Source organism: Hyperolius riggenbachi, chromosome 8 (assembly GCF_040937935.1).
Source record: "Hyperolius riggenbachi isolate aHypRig1 chromosome 8, aHypRig1.pri, whole genome shotgun sequence".
Classification (NCBI taxonomy): Eukaryota; Metazoa; Chordata; class Amphibia; order Anura; family Hyperoliidae; genus Hyperolius; species Hyperolius riggenbachi.
In genome coordinates, this window is record NC_090653.1 from 269,507,463 (window position 1) to 269,528,276 (window position 20,814).

Here is a 20,814-nt window from a genome sequence, read left to right on the forward strand (position 1 = left end):
ACCCTAAGACCCCCCTGAAGGTGCCTAACCCTAAGTCCCCCCTGGTGGTGCCTAACCCTAACCACCTCCCTGGAGGTGCCTAACCCTAACCACCCCCTGGTGGTGCCTAACCCTATGGCCCCCCTGGTGGTGCCTAACCCGAAGGCCCCCCTGGTGGTGCCTAACCCTAAGACCAACTTGGTGGTGCCTAAACCTAAGACCCCCCGATCCCCGCTTACAATAATACGGTAAATTTCAATTTAATTACAGCCACCTGCTAAACAGCGTAACAGCTATATGACGATAAATAACAACTGCGCCGACATATATCGATAAATAACAATTGCGCCCATTTTTGGCAGCGACTTTTTCAACTTCTCCTCCACTGGGGGCCTCCTTCATGCATCTCATTAGTTTTTATTGGTGCTATGATGATGATGAACACATCTATAAGTGCATTGAATAGTGGTAGTACCAATAGTGGTAATCCTTAACAAGTTATTTTCTTACTGTGATTACACCTCTTGGACACTGCAGCTGTGCTTGGTTGGTTTTGGGGCTCCATATCAATACAGTGGTTGGGGCCCCATGTTCCTTAATTACACCACTGCATAGCTTCCGACCAACTGTCCCTCTTTGGGAGCCCTGTCCCCCTGTTCCTCGTTCTCCCTCATTTGTCCCTCTTTCAGGGCTCATGTACAGATCATTGCAAATAGATGTATTTTTCTACTGAATTGGCTCTAAACTTTATTCCCATCCTTTACATTGATATATTTCTTATTTTCAAATGTTAATATGAAGGAATATGAACCAGGATAGAAGGGACCAGTGTGTTTTGAATTATAAAACAACATATTTTTGCTATGAAATCTTTATAGTATGGGGTGTGCCGGGGAAGGGGGTATGATTAGGGGTGTGGCAGGGGCGTGGCTTAAGTGTCCCTCTTTCTTATCTCAGAAAGTTGGGAGGTATGTCACTGCCTGCATAGCTGTCTATGCATGAACAATCCTTCTACAAAACTGCTGATACTGTGCGATGTCATTTAAAGAGAAACTCCGACCAAAAATTGAACTTTATCCCAATCAGTAGCTGATACTCCCTTTTACATGAGTAATCTATTCCTTTTCACAAACAGACCATCAGGGGGCGCTGAATGACTGATATTGTGGTGAAACCCTCCCACAAGTAACTCCTCCCACAATAAAAGTTCGAACTTTTGTGGGAAAATAGCTGTTTACAGCTGTTTCCAACTGCCAAAAAACATGCAGCAGCTACATCACTTGCCAGCAGTAAAATGTTCACTGGAGTTCCTCTTTAACAAGCTTTACTGTCACACAGAAGCAACATAGACACCCTACTACAATCCATCCTGGGGTTCAACACTAATTCACTAACTATACATCAATACAGCTGCTGGTCCTTCCATGCCGTCGCTCAGAAAAACAATGCCCGCTCTCCTGCCTTTGTGCTGAGTGATATTAAACTTTGCGTTCTCAGATGCAGCGCTGTAATACTTTTATGAAGACGCCATAGCAACGGCATCTGAAGAGGATGTTATTTGCAAATAGCGGCGACAATTTTCGGGACATAATAAAACGCCGGGCTCATGCAAAAATCATAGCTGGCTTTTGTTGTGACATAAACAATAACGCACTGATTAAAGGAACGCATACGGGAAGACTGAATAGTTTATTGTAATAAGGGAAGTTAACGAGAGCAGACTGATTCAGTTTAAGCGGTTGATTTTTTTTAATTTTTTTTAAATACAAGGTAATGAAGCCTGGCTTCTTTTTTGCAATAGGTGTAGTTGTAGCGGCTGCAGCACACGGGCAGAATGTTGTGATAAACCATCCCTGGTCTGTCTAAGCAATAACCCTCTGCAACAGTCTCTGTAACCAAGGATTGAAGTTCATCCCAGTCAGTAGCTGATACCTCCTTTCCCATGAGAATTCGTTATCTTTCCTCGAATAGATCATCAGGGGGCTCTGTATGGCTGATATTGTGGTATCACATTATTTTGACCGTTAAGCTTGGTTCACACCAGAGGCATTGCTAGAATCCTAAGAGATCCAGGGCACTTTTGGGCACTCTAGCTGAAAAGTGGGTGTGGCCACACACCATAATGTGGGTGTGGTCATGGGTGGAGCCAAATTTTCATGAACTTAACAGCGGTTTTAGTAGGCCTGCCCAGCAAAAAAAAAATCATGCAAGGGCATGCGGTGTGCTGTGTGGTGCCATGGTGGGTGCTGTGGTGCCATGCTTGGTGCTGTGGTGCTGTGGTGCCTCTATGGGGCATATCAGTGCTGTGGGGCCTTCATAGGGAGCATTCATTGTTGCATGTCCTCACTGTTGCTCCACCTGAACTCCCCCTTCCAGCAGAGTAGCCCCCGCGGAGGACCTACTCATCTCCTCCATCCACTCTCCAAGTCTGGAGAAATCCTCTATAGCTGGCGATTCTCCCCCTAGCATCCAAGAATCAGACGCTAAGGTACACACCATACAATTTTCATATTGGAAAAATTCTATGTGGCAGGTAAATCTAACAGAAAATCTAACAGAAAATTCTATGGTGTGTACCTAGTTTGCGGAGAGAAGCCCAGAAGAGACGTCTGCGGAATCTGGAAACCAAGCGGGCAGAGACGAGTACTGCCACCTGTTGCCTGAGGGGACATGTGGGGCACCCAAGAAAAGATCCGAGGCACGTGCCACTGATCCTTGGGGTTGGTAACGCCCCTGCTTCACACATAAAAAGGTATCCTGTCCTGTCAGTTTTTGAAAGTTGGCGTCTGTTTTGTATACGTTTCTATGGCTGTGTTCACACATAAATCTGTACATTTCCAGTCCAGCCCTGTCAGTTTTGTATACTTCTATGCATGTTCACACATAAAGGTGTACATTTCTGGTCCAGTCAGGTAAAACTGATAAAAAACAGATGCAAAACTGACAGGACAGTACTAGACTGGACCAGAAGTGTACAGGTTTATATGTGAACAAAGCCTTACACTTAGCAACTGCCATTCAGGAAATGCTTTTGGAAAAAAAAACCTCCTGAGAATCCCCCATGAGGAGATTGACTAGCTGAGATCCTGTTGGTTCTGTCAGATTTTAACTGGGTACTTTTTTTTCCACTATATTGGTATTTTAACCTGCTGAGCGTTCTGGACGAGCTGAGCTCGTCCAGAGACGCCGGAGGCTACCGCTCAGGCCCTGCTGGGCCGATTTAAACGAAATAAAAAGGAGCACACGCAGCCGGCACTTTGCCAGCCGCGTGTGCTACCTGATCGCCGCCGCAGCGCGGCAATCCGCCGCGTGCAGCGGCGAAAGAGGGTCCCCCCAGCCGCCCGAGCCCAGCGCAGCCGGACCAAACAGTTCCGGCCAGCGCTAAGGGCTGGATCGGAGGCGGCTGACGTCAGGACGTCGGCTGACGTCCATGACGTCACTCCGCTCGTCGCCATCGCGGCCCTTCTTGTTACTTCTGATCGCCGGAGGCAATCAGAAGTGTGGACTAGGAGCGCCCTCTAGTGGGCTTTCATGCAGCCAACTTTCAGTTGGCTGCATGAAATAGTTGTTTTTTTAATTTAAAAAAAAACGTCCGATCGCCAGCCTGGCGATCTTAATAGAACGCCAGGCAGGTTAGATTCTCCTACCAAGCAAATTGCTAAGGTCATCACCATTGTTTCTGGTTGAGATCAATCAGCATTGCATGATGGTAATGAATTGGTGGCAACTGATGTCAGTAATTGGTGGCAACTGATGTTAGTAAGGTTTCTCTCATGAGCTACAAACTCCTGCTTGATAGTGCTTTGTAGCTACAGTATATAGATATGCTTACAGCTAGCTACTGCAGTAACTCTGTGGTTACCAAAGAGCTGCTATTAACAGGAACACATTTTTTTTAAAGAGTAAAAGCAATGCAACTTCATACCTCCCAACCAGGGCCGGTCCGAGGCATAGGCTGGAGAGGCTCCAGCCTCAGGGCGCAGTGTAAGAGGGGGCGCACAACTCCCTCAGTTATCATTCCCCTATTGTGTTTGAAGCAGAAAGAAATAAGAAAAGGAGATACATGGAAGTGACTACAAGCCAGATAACTAGAGATTAAGGTGTTGGGGGCCCTGGGGTGCCTCTTTGTCTAATAGCAATCAGAGTGTGACGGCTGGGGTGGAGGGATGGAGGGGCACACTTTGGTGTCTCAGCCTTGGGTGCTGGAGGACCTTGTCCCGGCTCTGCTCCCAACTTTTGAGATAAGAAAGAGGGACACTCAAGCCACGCCCCTGCCACACCCCTAATCAAGCCCCTGACACACCCTTAGTAACACATATCATAAAGATTTCGTAGGAAAAATATGTTGTTTTATAATTCAACCCACACTGGTCCTTTCTATCCTGGTTCATTTCCCTTCATATTAACATTTGAAAATAAAAATATATTAATTTAAATAAAGGGAATAAAGTTTTGCGACAGTTAAACCCATTTTTCTGTAGAAATATACATATATTTACATAGATGTGTACATCAATCCTGAAAGAGGGACAACTGAGGGAGAAAGAGGGACAGGATCCCCAAAGGATTGTCCCTTCAAAAAAAAAGTGTTATGCATTTACTGGTGCTGCTGGTAATACCTAGATTCTTCCAGTAGATGGCACTCAAAGACCAGAGTATACTGTGCTAGTAGCAAATACTTCCCCTCTTCTGTCTAGACCAGAGCTGTTCCGCCACTTCCATCATGGCGGCTGAGTGACTTCCGTCCGGGTAAAGATGGCGGCGCCCATGCTGTGAGACGCAGTGCATGTGAGGCGGGATGGCGATGGATATCAGGCTGCCGGTGCTCCGTAAGCGGGGGAATGATGTGGTGCCGGGCGACAGTAGCTGGCATCTGGTGACCCCGGGGGACACCATTACCACTGACACCGGCTTCATGAGGTGAGGCCAGCTGTGTGTGGCGGCTGACTGGAGAGGATGAGACATGCTGGGAGTTGTGGTTCTGGCTGCCTCCAGCATAGATGTGTGATTGCCACAAATGTCTTCTCTGCCTGTTTTATTTCCAGTGAATTCTAACAATGCTTTCTTGGTGGGGCTGCCCCACTCAGTGCCCTGCAGATAGGGATGGTTAGTGAAATGCAAATAATTTAGAGTTGATGCAGGATCCTGCAACATTATGTGACTTGAAAATTGACAAATCAGAACCTGCCAAGGTGGAATTCAATTGGTTTGTTTTTAAGCTACATACTTATGTAAAAAAAAATTGCAGAATCCTGCATCAACTCGGAATTATTTGCATGTCCTTGACCATTGCTAGTGGGGATTTATGATTGAAGTTTGCAAGATATAAGTGAAACATGTATAGTAGAAATAAGGTTTTTAAATACCTGAGTTTGTTTCTTGAAGACTGTTTTTTCAATATGTGTGACCTGTATGTCCCCCACAGGGGGCCATAAATGCAGGTAAATTCACAGTAAGATAGTTGTCATCTGAAGCTACTACTGATTGTTTTGGGTGACAGTTTAGGTAAGGTCACTATACAGATGCTTTGAATAAGTATTGGTATGCACACCTTCAAATTTTAGCAAGTGCAGAGAACAATAAGGGTGCTCAGTTAATAAACCAGACCTAACACAAGGTCTTACACTGTATACTATATACCAAAGAACTGGCACACCAAGCAATGGAAATGCTTAAATGTAATTGTATTGTAAACACAAAGAGAAAATGACATGTGAATACATACAGTGGGCTCTGTACATCAGAGAGAATAGCCCAAACATTGGTACAATACACTAGCAGAATTACATTCTTCTGTGCCAGTTCTTTGGTATATAGTATACACTATACAGATGCTCCCAGGCCTTCTGCCAAGCTGAAGCAGTAAATTTGGGGACAATTTGCGCCCGTAAAGACCCATGTTAAATTACTGATTTACTTGCCACATTCAGTAATTTGGGTTCCACTGGAGTCAGAGTAGAAGAGTGATAGTAGAGTTCGCCTACTGTAGCAGGGATAGTATTGGAGGTGGCGGTGTTGAGTTTAGGGGTGTGGCTCTGGCTCCTCCTCCTGCCCCCTCGTCTCAGCAGTCGGCCAATGTGAGAAGTGAAAAGATTCCAGCGGTTCCAGCTCTTCCCCCGCCCCCTCCTCTCATCCTGTATGTTCCCACTCGCCCTGCTCCCCCCTGCAACAAGTTATTTGTAAAGGTAGTACCGTGAGAAGCAGGGATTCGTGTCACCTATTTTGTGCCTATATGTAGGCACCGCAGAGCGGGTGATGGCGGAAGCAATGTCTGCAGCATCGCTGCTGCCGCCTCCTCCAAGTGCTTCCCTGCAGTGATGAATAAATCGGGTGGATACTGTACCGGCTGCCAGAGGTTGTAGGAGGGGGCAGGGTGAGGAGCCAGAGCCGTCCAGGGGGGCAAGAGGAGCTGGAGCCGCCGGACTGGTAGCAGGAAAAAGGGCGCCGGCTGAGGGGGGACAAAAAGGCGCCGCCATAGACTCTAATGCAATTATCGTTAATACAGCTACTGTTTTGTTGAATTACATAATGATTTTTATCGGTAATATCTTTTCGCTATTATTTCCCGTCTGTTTTTACAACGGTATTTATCATTAACCAAGTGTGACAACGATGTTTATCATTATCAAATTTCATTATCCACCGGCGCCATTTCGTTATCTAGCCGGGCCCTTTTTTCACGCAAGCGCCGGATGTAAACAAAAGATAATGTTATCACATCTTCAGATGCAGCCAGAAGCTGCCCACTGAAGCAAGGAGCTTTCCATTGAAGAACAATGTGCTCTGTTTAACTGTTTGAACGCTGTTCTGCTTCATTTTTTTCTGGTAGTAGATTTTATGCTGTATATAATCTTTTAGAGCAAATTGCTGAGTTTAATAATACTTTAAATGACAACTGAAGTGAGAAGAATATGGAAGCTCCCATATTTATTTCCTGTTAAACAATACCAGTTGGCTGGCAGTCCTGCTGATCTATTTGACTGCAGTAGTGTCTGAAACACACACCTGAAACAAGCATGCAGCTAATCCAGTCAGATCTAACAATAATGTCAGAAACCCCTCATCCTTTGCATGCTTGTTCAGGGTCTATGGCTAAAAGTATTAGAGACAAGGGTTCAGCAGGACAGCCAGGCAACTGGTATTGCTTAAAAGGAAATAAATATGGCAGCCTCCATTCCCCTCTCATTTCACTTGTCCTTTAAAGAGATTCTGTACAAAAATAAAATGCCCCTGAGGGGTACTCACCTTGGGAGGGGGAAGCTTCTGGATCCTATCAAGGCTTCCCCTGTCGTCCTCTGTCCCACGGTGGTCTCTCTCTGGCCCACAGAAGCATAGCCGACAATTTGTTAGGCTGTGCAATACTTACTTTTCCCTGTTCCAGCAGGGGCGCTGTTGCAGCTCTCGGCTCGGAAATAGCTGATCTCAGTCGGGTCTGCTCTACTGTGCAGGAGACTTGTGCCTGTGCAGTAGAGCAGACCCGACTGAGATCGGCTATTTCCGCCTGTTTTTGAGCTGAGAGCCGCTGCTGTGTCTGCACTGAAGCTGGGTAGGTAAATATATACATCCCCGCCATTCGGGGAGCTCTATCGCTGCCGCCGTGGGACGTAGGAGGACGGGGGGAAGCCTCAATAGGATCCGGAGGCTTCCGCCTCCCGAGGGGAGTACCCCCCGGGGCATTTTTTTCTATACAGATCCTCTTTATGTAGTAATAGTGTCTAAACAGGGTAATGCATAGCATAAGCTTTTACTCTAAAAAAAACGTGGTTTTACTTATGTTTTGCTGATTTACATCGGGCTGTCTCTGTGCTTTCAGAGGTCATGGAACTTACATGGATGATGACAAGCTTGTGGCGTCAGTGGCCGGTGTGGTGGAAAGAGTCAACAAGCTCATCTGTGTCCGAGCGCTGAAGACCAGGTACTCCTTCCAACATCGCTAATACAGGCCAGAGAGAGGCCAACTGGCAGAGGGCGTGGGGAAAAACTGTTACCAGTAACTGCCAATTTTATATACAGTGGGTTGCAAAAGTATTCGGCCCCCTTGAAGTTTTCCACATTTTGTCACATTACTGCCACAAACATGAATCAATTTCATTGGAATTCCACGTGAAAGACCAATACAAAGTGGTGTACATGTGAGAAGTGGAACGAAAATCATACATGATTCCAAATTTTTTTTACAAATCAATAACTGCAAAGTGGGGTGTGCGTAATTATTCAGCCCCCTTTGATCTGAGTGCAGTCAGTTGCCTATAGACATTGCCTGATGAGTGCTGATGACTAGAGTACACCTGTGTGTAATCTAATGTCAGTACAAGTACAGCTGCTCTGTGACGGCCTCAGAGGTTGTCTAAGATAATATTGGGAGCAACAACACCATGAAGTCCAAAGAACACACCAGACAGGTCAGGGATAAAGTTATTGAGAAATTTAAAGCAGGCTTAGGCTACAAAAAGATTTCCAAAGCCTTGAACATCCCACGGAGCACTGTTCAAGCGATCATTCAGAAATGGAAGGAGTATGGCACAACTGTAAACCTACCAAGACAAGGCTGTCCACCTAAACTCACAGGCTGAACAAGGAGAGCACTGATCAGAAATGCAGTCAAGAGGCCCATGGTGACTCTGGACGAGCTGCAGAGATCTACAGCTCAGGTGGGGGAATCTGTCCATAGGACAACTATTAGTCGTGCACTGCACAAAGTTGGCCTTATGGAAGAGTGGCAAGAAGAAAGCAATTATGAACAGAAAATCATAGGAAATCCTGTTTGCAGTTTGCCACAAGCCATGTGGGGGACAAGGCAAACATGTGGAAGAATGTGCTCTGGTCAGATGAGACCAAAACTGAACTTTTTGGCCAAAATGCAAAACGCTATGTGTGGCTGTTAACTAACACTGCACATCACTCTGAACACACCATCCCCGCTGTCAAATATGGTGGTGGCAGTATTATGCTCTGGGGGTGCTTCTATTCAGCAGGGACAGGGAAGCTGGTCAGAGTTGATGGGAAGATGGATGGAGCCAAATACAGGGCAACCTTGGAAGAAAACCTCTCGGAGTCTGCAAAAGACTTGAGACTGGGGCGGAGGTTCACCTTCCAGCAGGACAATGACCCTAAGCATAAAGCCAGGGCAACAATGGAATGGTTTAAAACAAAACATATCTATGTGTTAGAATGGCCCAGTCAAAGTCCAGATCTAAATCCAATCAAGAATCTGTGGCAAGATCTGAAAACTGCTGTTCACAAACGCTGTCCATCTAATCTGACGGAGCTGTAATTGCAGAAAAAGGTGGTTCTACAAAGTATTGACTCGGGGGGCTGAATAATTGCGCACACCCCACTTTGCAGTTATTTATTTGTAAAAAATGTTTGGAACCGTATGATTTTCGTTCCACTTCTCATGTGTACACCACTTTGTGTTGGTCTTTCATATGGAATTCCAATAAAATGTATTCGTTTGTGGCAGTAATGTGACAAAATGTGGAAAACTTCAAGGGGTTGAATACTTTTGCAAGCCACTGTATATTTGTAAATAGGACAGTCGGGGATTGCTGCAAGGGACCTGGGCTTCATCTTTCCCTTTTACTCCTGTATTACTTTTTGATGTTGAACCAAACTTTCAAAACCTGTTGCTTCCTAGATGATGATTCCCCTTTAGGGTGGGATGTAAAAGAAAAGTTATTTTGACAAGTTTTGTGTTGAAATTAAAGGGAACCTGAAATGAGAGGAGTATACTGTAGAAACTGCCATCTTCACTCCCTTATATACAATGCCAGATGCCTGGCTTCCGTGCTGATGATTAGGCTGTAGTTGTTTAACACACCTGCAACAAGCATGCAGCCAGTGGAGTCACAGCATCAGTGAGGCATTTGGGCGCCCTCAAAAGACGGAGCTCAAATTCCTTTTAGAACGCAGTAATTCAGCAGTCAGCAATCGCTGGAAGCCAAATTACATCTTTCCCCCACTGTCCATGGCAGCCTGGAGGGGGAATAGCTGATCCGAGATGAAAAACTATAACAAGTAACTTGTCTATATATCTTATCTTAAGTTTAGATAGTTTACACAGCATATCTAGCTGCAAAACTTTATGATTATTTATTCCTGTGATACAATGAGGGCAGCCATGTTCTGTTTGTCACATTCCACAGGCTGAGAGCTGGAGATGCTATCAGCTTGCCTGTGTGTAAATTCAGTCCCCTCTCCTCCTCCCCTCTGCCTATGAAATCTCTGGCTAGTAACACCTCTCCTCCTCCTCCAGCCCAGACTGAGCTCCCATGAGCCCTTGCTACTGTCTGAAAATGCCAAGGCTTGGTTAGTTTATAGGGAATTGGAGTATGAAAACAAAAACAAAAAAGTATTTGGCTTGAGGAATGCCCTATAAACTATATGAAAGGAACACAACTATGCAATGAGTAAAAGTTTATCTCGGATCCACTTTAACGCCTCCGGGACTTGTGCATCAGTAAGGTAAGCCATATATTGGCTTTATCCTGCGCCCAAATCTCCCGGCGGCATATTCATAGGTATGCCTCTTAGCCTCTGTGCTTTTCTGACTTCAGGTTCCCAATACATGCTCTTTATCCTAATAACCTGAGGTGAGGGGACTATGGAGGCTGCCATATTTATTTTTAAACAATACACTGTGCACAATGCTACTCAGTGTTCTCCCCAGAACTTTTTTCCCAGCCGGGTGGCTTGAAAAAGTAGCTGGGTGGAGCGTGACAGGAATCTGCTTACAGCGTTGGAGGAGGATGAGGAGGCGAGCAGATGACACAGCCGGGTGATCACAAAAAGTAGCTGGGTGGAGCACCCGGCTAAAAGAGCCTGGGGAGAACACTGCTACTGATCCTGTGTCTCTGAGGGCTGGTGCACACCAGAGCGGTTCCTGAGCGTTTTTAAAAATGCTAGTGGTTTGAAAACCGCTTGCCTAATGTATTTCAATGGGATGGTGCACACCAGAGTGGTTTGTTTTTTCCACAAACGCAAACTCCCGGGCTGCAGCATTTTTCAGATTTCTGAGGCGTTTCTGCCTCAATGTTAAAGTATAGGAAAGTGGAAAAAGGCTCTGAAAAACGCTAGATCAGAGCGGTTTTCCAGGCGTTTTTGTTACAGAAGATGTTCAGTAACAGCTTTACTGTAACAATATATGACATCTGCTACACAAAAATGCTCCAAAAACCGCTAGGCATGTTTAGAGAATCTCTCTACACGTGCCTAGAATCGCTCTGAAATCTGCTTCAAAAACCTCTTGTTTTTGCAGATCTGCTAGAGGTTTTTTGTGTGCAGTGGCCCTAATACTAAAGATATAGACGTTGAACATTATTTCAGATCAGATGTCTGTGACAAACCTGACAAGGTTAGCTGCATGCTTGTTTTAGGTGTGTGATATAGTCCCTATAGACCAGAAACATCAGCAGGACTGCCAGACAATTGGTATTATTTAAAAGGAAATAAATATGGCATATATATATATATATATATATATATATATATATATATATATATATATATATATATATATATATATATATATTATCTTGTGGCCAAATAAAACTACACCCATATCCTTTTTTCAATAAATAAATACATTTTTTTACATTAAAAATTAGCTGTTTACCTCCCACTTCAAAAATTACCCAAATAAAATGTTTAATAAAAAAACCCATAAATAGTTACCTAAGGGTCTGAACTTTTTAAATATGCATGTCAAAGGAGTATATTAATATAATTTTTTGAATTATGGGCTTGCAAATAGTGATGGACGCAAAATGAAAAAATGCACCTTTTATTTCCAAATAAAATATCGGCGCCATACATTGTGATAGGGACATAATTTACATGATGTAATAAGCGGGACAAATGGGCAAATAAAATACATGGGTTTTAATTACGGTAGCGTGTATTCATTTCAAACTATAATGGCTAAAAACTGAGAAATTGTGTTTTTTTTTTTCCATTTCTTTCTTAATAATCTTGTTAAAATGGATTTAGAATAAATTCATTCTTAGCAAAATGTATCACCCAAAGAAAGCCTAATTGGTGGCGGAAAAAACAAGATATAGATCAATTCATTGTGATGAGTAGTGATAAAGTTATTGTCAAATGAATGGGAAGTGAAAGTTGCTCAGATGCAAAAAAATAGACAACCCTGTTGGCTGAAGTGGTTAAAAGGGAACCTGGTTCAACATCAAGAAGTAATATGGGAGTCAACGACAAAATAATGAAAGATGAAGGTGCTAGATTTGTACTTCTTAAAGGGAAGGTTCAGGGACTGTTTAAAAAAAAAAAAATCCGCATCCACTTACCTGGGGCTTCCTCCAGCCCGGGGCAGGCAGGAGGTGCCCTCGGCGCCGCTCCGCAGGCTGCCGGTGGCCGACCCGACCTGGCCAGGCCGGCGGCCAGGTCGGGCTCTTTCTGCGTTCCAAAATGCGCCTCACGGCGGCGCGCTGACGTCATCGGACGTCCTCCGGGCTTTACTGCGCAGGCTCAGTAGTTCTGAGCCTGCGCAGTAAAGCCCGGAGGACGTCCGATGACGTCAGCGCGCCGCCGTGAGGCTACTGAGAACTACTGAGCCTGCGCAGTAAAGCCCGGAGGACGTCCGATGACGTCAGCGCTCCGCCGTGAGGCGCATTTTGGAACGCGGAAGGAGCCCGACCTGGCCGCCGGCCTGGCCAGGTCGGGTCGGCCACCGGAGACCACCGGCAGCGTGCGGAGCGGCGCCGAGGGCACCTCCTGCCTGCCACGGGCTGGAGTTTGCCCCAGGTAAGTGGATGCGGATTTTTATTTTTTTTAAACAGTCCCTGAACCTTCCCTTTAAAGTGGACCTGAACTCTTGCACAGGACAGAGGGAAAACTTAGAGAAATGCACCCTGTATGTATTTAGAGTGTTTAGCCTGTCTAATTCCCTCTCATCTGCTCATCCGCTTTAAGAGGAATTGCATGCATAGTATCATGATGAGTAGAGCAGAAAGCAATACATTACATGCAATGCATTAAGCGCTTCTCATCGTACATAAGGCTTTACACATGTCATTTTTCTTACACCTGGAACCCACAAGCAGCACTTTTCTAAGCGCTTTGTGATTTGAAAAGCTCTTGTTAATGTAATGCTATGGGTGTGATCCCACTTGAGGGATGTGATTAAATAAAAAAAAATCTCCTGTAGCATTACATTAGCGGAGCTTTTCAAATCATTAGCGCTTAGAAAAGGCTGCTAGTGGGTCCCAGCCCTTAAAGGACAACTGAAGTTGGTGGGATACGGAGGCTGCCATATTTATCTCCTTTTTAACAATACCAGTTGCTGGGCTGCTGAATGACTTCCGCTATTTCCCCACCATGTAATGTTAAATAGCCACGCTCTGGTTAGCTCTGCCCACTGTATCAGACGCTTCTCGCTTCAGGTTCCCTTTAGGACTCTTACACAGTGGGACGTTGCGTTGCAGGGGACGTTAAGGTCGCATAAAACCGGCAATGATTCATATGGATCATTGCTAGCAGGCAGAGAATGATTCATATCAGGAAGAGAACCGGTATTGCAGTGCAGTGAATATTAATTAGCCATGTGGCTAGGCAAAATAGCGGACTTTCCCCTCCTCCTCTCCTGCACACAAAAAACAATAAAACAACATTACTGAGCATGTGCAAACAGTCTAACGCGGCTAAAGCCACCTATAACACACAGTATGCTGCACTTTCATAGCACGTGCAGCGTTACAATGTAACGCAACGTGGGCACTGTGAACAGCCCATTGATTTTTTATTACTGTGAGTTAGGCTGCGTTACAGGCTGCTCTAACGTGCGCCTGTAACGTCGCACTGTGAAAGCAGCCTTCAAGTGTAACTGTTGGGTATAAAATCGAAAACCAATTCTTTATTTTTATCTGGTAAACAAGTAATAAGGATGCTAACCAGGCAATCCAAAAGTTAAAATCGCTATTACTTTTCTTGTTGATAAATTATCATTCCCCAGTTTACCTGACTTATTTGGTACACACAACATTTGGTACACAAAAAGGAAGTTGCAGGGCATGCTGGTTTTTTTTTTTTTTTTTTTTTTGCTTCTCTACTTCCCCTCAGACTTAACTAATGCAGCCTGATTGGCTGAAGCCTCTTTCCCTCCTGTTTTCCACTCCCACGCCTCTGTTCCTCTCTGATTGGCCAATATTCCTCATGCTGAGACAATGCACTCTCTATAGTGAAGGGCGGGCAAATCAGGCTGAGGAGAGTAAGGGAGGAAATTACATCAGTATTGGCTTCAAAATAGCCGCACTTAAAATGAGAAATGCTAAGGATTTTCTTTTTTTTACTGTAGAAAAATCACTAAAATCAAAACGTGAACAGTGCAATACATGTGTTATGTAAGTAGAGCAAGTATTTTTCTAATTATTTTTGTTTTTTTTCTGAGATAGTATGGCTGACAGCTCCTTTTTAAAAAGGAAACAAATATGGCAGCTTCCATATCTCTCTCACCTCGGATTCCCTTTAATAGAAGTGCACTTCCAGCTTGAGAGAGATGTTGGAATGTTGTGGCCCCTCCCTCCCCTCTGTCCGCAGCAGCTGTCTGCTCTCTGCAATAATTAGTTTTCTAGCAGAAGACTTGTACAGGATGGTGGAGAAGCACAGCTTGACTCCGTTTAATGCACTGTGCACATTCACAGGCCATTTACCAGAGCGGCGAGTGTCAGAGGTTTAGAACGGTTTTTAGCTTAACGACTGAGATTATGAAACAGCTTTTGTGCATCAAGACTTGAAAACTGACCTTAAAGTGCCAGAAAAGGAGCCAGCGAGAGACGGAACACGCTGCGGACTTTAGCCAAAGCGAAAGACTTTTCTGAAAGATGCTACAGGGAGGACTTGTTAGAACTCCGATGTAATGTGAAAGCTGGAGGTGCCCTTATAAAATACCGAGACTTACAGAGGAACTTTAACCAAGTACTAAACTTCATTCCAATCAGTAGCTGATACCCCTTTTCACATGAGAAATCTTTACCTTTTCTTGAATAGATCATCAGGGGGGTCTGTATGGCTGATATTGTGGTGAAACCCCTCCCTCAGTGTGATGTCAGGACCGTGGTCCTGACAGTTTACCGTAATCTCTGTTTACCTTGCTGCATTGTGGGAAATAACGGCTTGCTCCAACTGCCAAGCAAGCAATATCTCCCTCTGTGCATAGAACTCTCAGTAACAAACATTCCGTACAGATCAACTGGCAGGACTAAAGATGTCACCACCAGTGATAAATCTCAGAATGTAAAACAGGGAGAGGAAAGATTTTATGATGGACAAACACTGACTAAATAATCTATAAATTAATATTGTAAAAAAAATAAGCAATTTTATTCGTTATTTTCACTACAGTTCCCCTTTAAAGGAATTATCGGCTGTTTTAAGTCCCCCCCCCCCCCCCCCCCACTTACCTGTGGCTCCTTCCCAGCGACATGTCCCACGATGCAGCTCCGCTCGCAGCCCGCCAACCCGATTTCCCTGCATTGTACTGCGCGAGCACCGCTGTCAATCATGGCCACATTGTACTACGCAGGCCCAAAACTACTGCGCCTGCACTGTACACCATGGACTATGTGGCTGTGATTGACAACGGCGCTCATGCAGGCGCAGTACGAGGCCACAGTACCGGTGGGGACAGTGGGGTGGCGGGCTGCGAGCAGAGCTGCGTCATGGGACATGTCGCTGGGCAGGAGCTGGAGGAAGCCACAGGTAAGTAGATCGGCGGGAGGAGGGGGGGGGGGGGCTTAAAAAGGCTGATAATTCCTTTAAAGAGGAACTTTATTAAATATTTAATAAAATTGATAATTTTTTTTACAATTTTACTTTATAGATTATTTAGTCAGTGTTTGCCCAATGTAAAATGTTTCCTCTCCCTGATTTACAGCATAAAATGTACCAGCGGACTGTTTGTTTACAGCAGGGGTGCCCATTGGGTAGATCAGGATTTACCGGTAGAGCACAAGGACTTCATGTTAGATCTCGACGTCACTATAGTTTCCATTCTGTATAGACAAGTGTCCTCCCAAATTTGTACATAGGTAGATCATTTTGACTTGGCTAATTTTTAAAGTAGCTCACAAGCAGGAAAAGTGTGCGCCCCCCTGGTGTATAGTGTGTTAGATCTGCAAGTGTTTCTGATGCTTAAACCAAGATAATGAAATAATCCTATGCATCCTCTTCTCACAGAAATGTATATTTACTTGCCAGTTCTTTATCCTCCAACTCGCTCACCAAGCCCCGTGTCTGGTGGCTTCTGGCATGTAGCCCCGCCCCCAAGCTGAGAAGTGCCATAGCAACATAGTGTCAGGGCAGCACCCCAGCGGTTCTCTTCAAGGGGGAAATGCTGCACGCCCAAAGCAGTCAGTCAAGGGGAGGATAAAGACATGGCAAGTAATTATAACTTTTAGTGGAAAGAGGATGCAGCGAATGTTTGTTTTACACTGAATAGACTCTTGAACATAAAAGTGGGTATCATGAATAATTTATTTCATTCTACTTTCCTGCTCACTCCCATCACTCTGCAGACTCCACTCACCCCTGCTTTGTCACATAAACTTGCTGGCAGGAGAGTTTGTTCTGTCAGCTGAAGCCACGCCCACTATAGCTGGAAGTCTTGGAAAGGGACAAACAGGTCAACAGGGGTAGCTCTGCTCATATCCAGCTGGGACTTGAGGGATAACAGGTGCTGAGGGATGTGGTCAGTTTACATACAATAATTAAAGCTCTGCACTCAAAATCCAATAAGCTGAATCACTGACCGTAATAAAAATCTGTGACATTATCAAAAGGGGAATATTGGTTTCCCAAATAGACCCAAATTTCCAAAATTTCCTCTTTAGAACTGGTCCCTACTCTACCTACACCAGTCAGCAGGGCTGTTGAGTCGGTACAAAAATCTTCCAACTCCGACTCCTCAGTTTATGAAACCATGACTCCGGGTACCCAAAAAGGCTCAGACTCCTCGACTCTGACTCATTACGCCTCAGTTTATGAAATCTCCGACTCCAACTCCGGGTATCCAAAATTACTCTGATTCAGACTCCAACTCCGACTCCACAGCCCTGCCAGTCAGTATGTGTCTGCAGCCATTGTGGCCTGCTTGTAGCTCTCTTGTCTCTGACAGCCCAGCCCATTTATTCAATGGTGTGAGCGCTGTCCAATGTTTCACTTCCTGGAGAAAAAGCTAATTTATGTGCATGCATGTGTTCTGTTTTTTTTAAAGAGGACCTGAACTCAGAACTTCCTCTTTGCTCTATAACAGTGTTTCTCAACATTTTATTGGTATGTACCCCTTTTAAAACCCTGTACTCACAGAGTACCCCCTAGCATAGTAAACCTTATCACAAGTACCCCTTGACAAATATATATTTAATCGTAGTACATGATAATTGGTTTGAAACAATTTCCAAGCACTTACTATTGCTTTTAATTAACTAAAATACTTATTTGGTGCTGTTTAAATAAGATTTATCATTTTCTAAAACTCTAAATTGGTTATTCTTGGTTAAGTATATCAAGCCTGAGTACCCCCTGGAACCTTCAGAAGTACCCCCTGGGGTACGCGTACCACACGTTGAGAAACTCTGCTCTATAAGATAAGCAGCAGCATAATAAAATAATAAAGAAAAACTTTACTTTGTTACAGCTGATACAAATCCTGCAATTTATCTGCAGTGTGTCTTATTTATTTATTTATGTATTTATAAAGCCTCAACATATTACACAGCGTTGTGCATTAGTTAAGGTGACAGACAATATTTATGGTGACCTACAGCAATAAGACAATACAGGAATACATGCAAACCAGATCACGCAGCACAGTATGAGTACAAGGTAGTCAGTCTGAGAAGACAAAAAACAGACGTCAAGAGCCCAAATATGGTGTAGTATGCAGGGCTGTGGAGTCGGAGTCGTGGAGCCGGAGTCGGGGCAATTTTGGGTGCCTGGAGTCGGAGTCGGGAAAAAATGCACCGACTCCTAATGAATTTGTAACTGTAATTAAAATAGAAAATATGATAAAATGTTCTATTTCTCAGATAATAGTCATTAAAATAATGTATATATATATATATATATATATATATATATATATATATATATATATATATATATATATATATATATATATATATATATATATATATATATATATACAGTAATACAGTATATATATATATATATATATATATATATATATATATATATATATATATATATATATATATATATATATATATATATATATATATATATATATATATATATATATACACACACACACACACACAGTAATAGCTGTGCTTAGTCCACAAAAATAAAATATACCAAACAAAATTAGTTACTTGTGCTGCTTCAATAAAGCAGTCCCCGTATTTTTAAGGTCAGATATACATATCTGATTGGGACTGTATATATGATGTGTACACAGGAATCTCCTATATATACTAGATAACATCTATGCTGTAAGAATAAAGCCTGATGTGTAGCCGTGTCACTAATAGAGATGGTCAATGAGATGGAAATAATTCTGTGTTGATTCTGATTTATGAAAATGTACACACTCTCTTTGCTCATGAAATCAAATAATTTGATATGTTGTTAAAATTTGGTTTGGTGACTACAAATTAAAGGGTACCTGAGAAGGATGAAAAGTAAAGTTTTATACATACCTGAGGCTTCCTCCAGCCCCCTTCAGGCCATTCAGTCCCTCGCTGTCCTCCTCCACCACCTGGATCTTCTGCTATGAGTCCTGGTAATTCAGCCAGTCAGCGCAGTCCGGCCACGTGCCGCTCCTACAGCCAGGTACATTCTGCACCTGCGCAATAGTGCTGCGCAGGTGTAGGACGCTCCCGGCGGCGGAGTGTGTGCATGCGCACTACGCCAGACTGGCTCAAGTACCTGGACTCATAGCAGAAGATCCAGGTGGTGGAGGAGGACAGCGAGGGACTGATTAGCCTGAAGGGAGCTGGAGGGAGCCCCAGGTATGTATAAAACTTTAATTTCATCTGTCTCAGGTTTACTTTGTTACACAGTAGTACTATACTCTACATATGCACTCCCCACAGAGCTGCAGGGAATCCACTGAGAATGCTGTGCACATTGAACACAGAGGTGTTGTCTGTTTACAATCTCCTCATTCCCCTGCAGAGTACCTGCACATCATTCTTACATGTACCCACACTTACATTGCCTAGGTCCTGAAAGATGTTCTTTGTTCCGGTTTGTACCTTATACAAGTACTCTTACCAAGGACTAGTTTTAGTCTAAAGGGAATAAATATAGTAGTCTACATATCCTTCTCACTTCAGTTGTCTTGTAAAATTCCTAAGCGTTGGCAGTTAGAGACAAATTTCACGTTACGTACTTTTAATCAACAAAATTGTAATATGCAAATTAGAGGAGGAGGAGTCGGAGTCGGTGGAATCCTAAACTGAGGAGTCGGAGTCGGTGGATTTTTGGACCGACTCCACAGCCCTGGTAGTATGTATTGGTATCAGGAGAAAGTGTAGAGTAAGTACAGTAATACTCACAAACTAGGGTTACCCCTTAGGCAACCACTGTAAAGGCAGGTGGGGAGAACAATCCTGTCCCCACTCAGGGTTAAGAAGCTGCTCTCTGTAGATGGGAAGAAATGTGAAGAATTTCATTCTCGCCCTTCCACCAAGGTGGACGAATACAATATCGGGATAAACAGAGACGCTAAAAGGATAAAAAGATATAAAATTCTTAAAACATGGAAGTGGCGGGAGGTGGACCCGTTTCCATTCCAAAGGATGACAATCGGAAAGTGTTAAGGTATAACACAAGATTTATTTATACACTCCACATTAGTTGCAACGCGTTTCACGGGCGTGACCCCGCTTCATCAGGCAGTGAGACGAGTATAAAGCTAAAAGCATCCAAGTCTATGCTGAGCACCTCTGTTCCTTAGTCAGTTCCTGCTTTCTTGGAAGCAGACATAGGGTTAACATCCTGTGTTTACAAATTGGTTGCAAAGACGGGAACCAAGATATGGTGAATTGTCCAAGTACAAAATATACTGCAGTTGAATTTGAAAACCGAGTCTCCATTTTGACAACCCCCGCTGCTTTTGTTACTGTCAGTGTTCCAGCTTGTTTTGAGTGCAGAGGGTTAATGAGTATTATTTGTCTAATATTTTAAAGTGAGGCGTGACTTTTAACTAGGAATTAAAGGATACCCAAAGTGACATGTGACATGATGAGATAGACATGTGTATGTACAGTGCATAGCACACAAATAACTATGCTGTGTTCCTTATTTTTTCTCTGCCTGAAAGAGTTAAAGGGGGCACTACAGCAAAATACTGTAAAATTTTAAATATGTGCAAACATATACAAATAAGAAGTACATTTTTTCCAGAGTAAAATGAGCCATACATTACTTTTCTCCTATGTTGCTGTCACTTACAGTAGGTAGTAGAAATCTGACAGAAGTGACAGGTTTTGGACTAGTCCATCTCTTTATAGGAGATTCTCAGAGATATATTTATATTCAAAAGCATTTAGTGAATGTCAGTTGCTCTGTCCAACTGCCAAAAAACTGTGTAGGGAGCAGGGAAGCTGGCCAGCATCATTGTTTAAATCCTATTTTGGGAATATCTTTATAAAGAATAAAAGCCTTGCTGAGAATCCCCTATGAAGAGATGGACTACTCCAAAACCTGTCACTTCTGTCCAATTTCTACTGCCTACTGTAAGTGACAGCATTATAGGAGAAAAGTAATTTATGGCTCATTTTACTCTGGAAAAAATGTACTTCTTATTTGTATAAGTTTGCACATATTTAAAATTGTACAGTTTTTTGCTGTAGTGCC

At 43.6% G+C, this 20,814-nt stretch overlaps 1 protein-coding gene across 1 annotated transcript in view; it reads left to right on the top strand.

Moving 5' to 3' along the window:
- The first annotated feature begins 4,667 nt into the window (after nucleotides 1–4,667).
- The window catches only part of EXOSC2 (exosome component 2), a 43,251-nt gene continuing 27,104 nt past the window's right edge, over nucleotides 4,668–20,814 (top strand). The window contains exons 1-2 of the mRNA XM_068248844.1: nucleotides 4,668–4,899; nucleotides 7,793–7,894. Of these exons, the coding sequence (XP_068104945.1) occupies nucleotides 4,778–4,899; nucleotides 7,793–7,894 (224 nt within the window). The 5' untranslated portion in view covers nucleotides 4,668–4,777. The remainder of the gene's footprint in view (nucleotides 4,900–7,792; nucleotides 7,895–20,814) is intronic.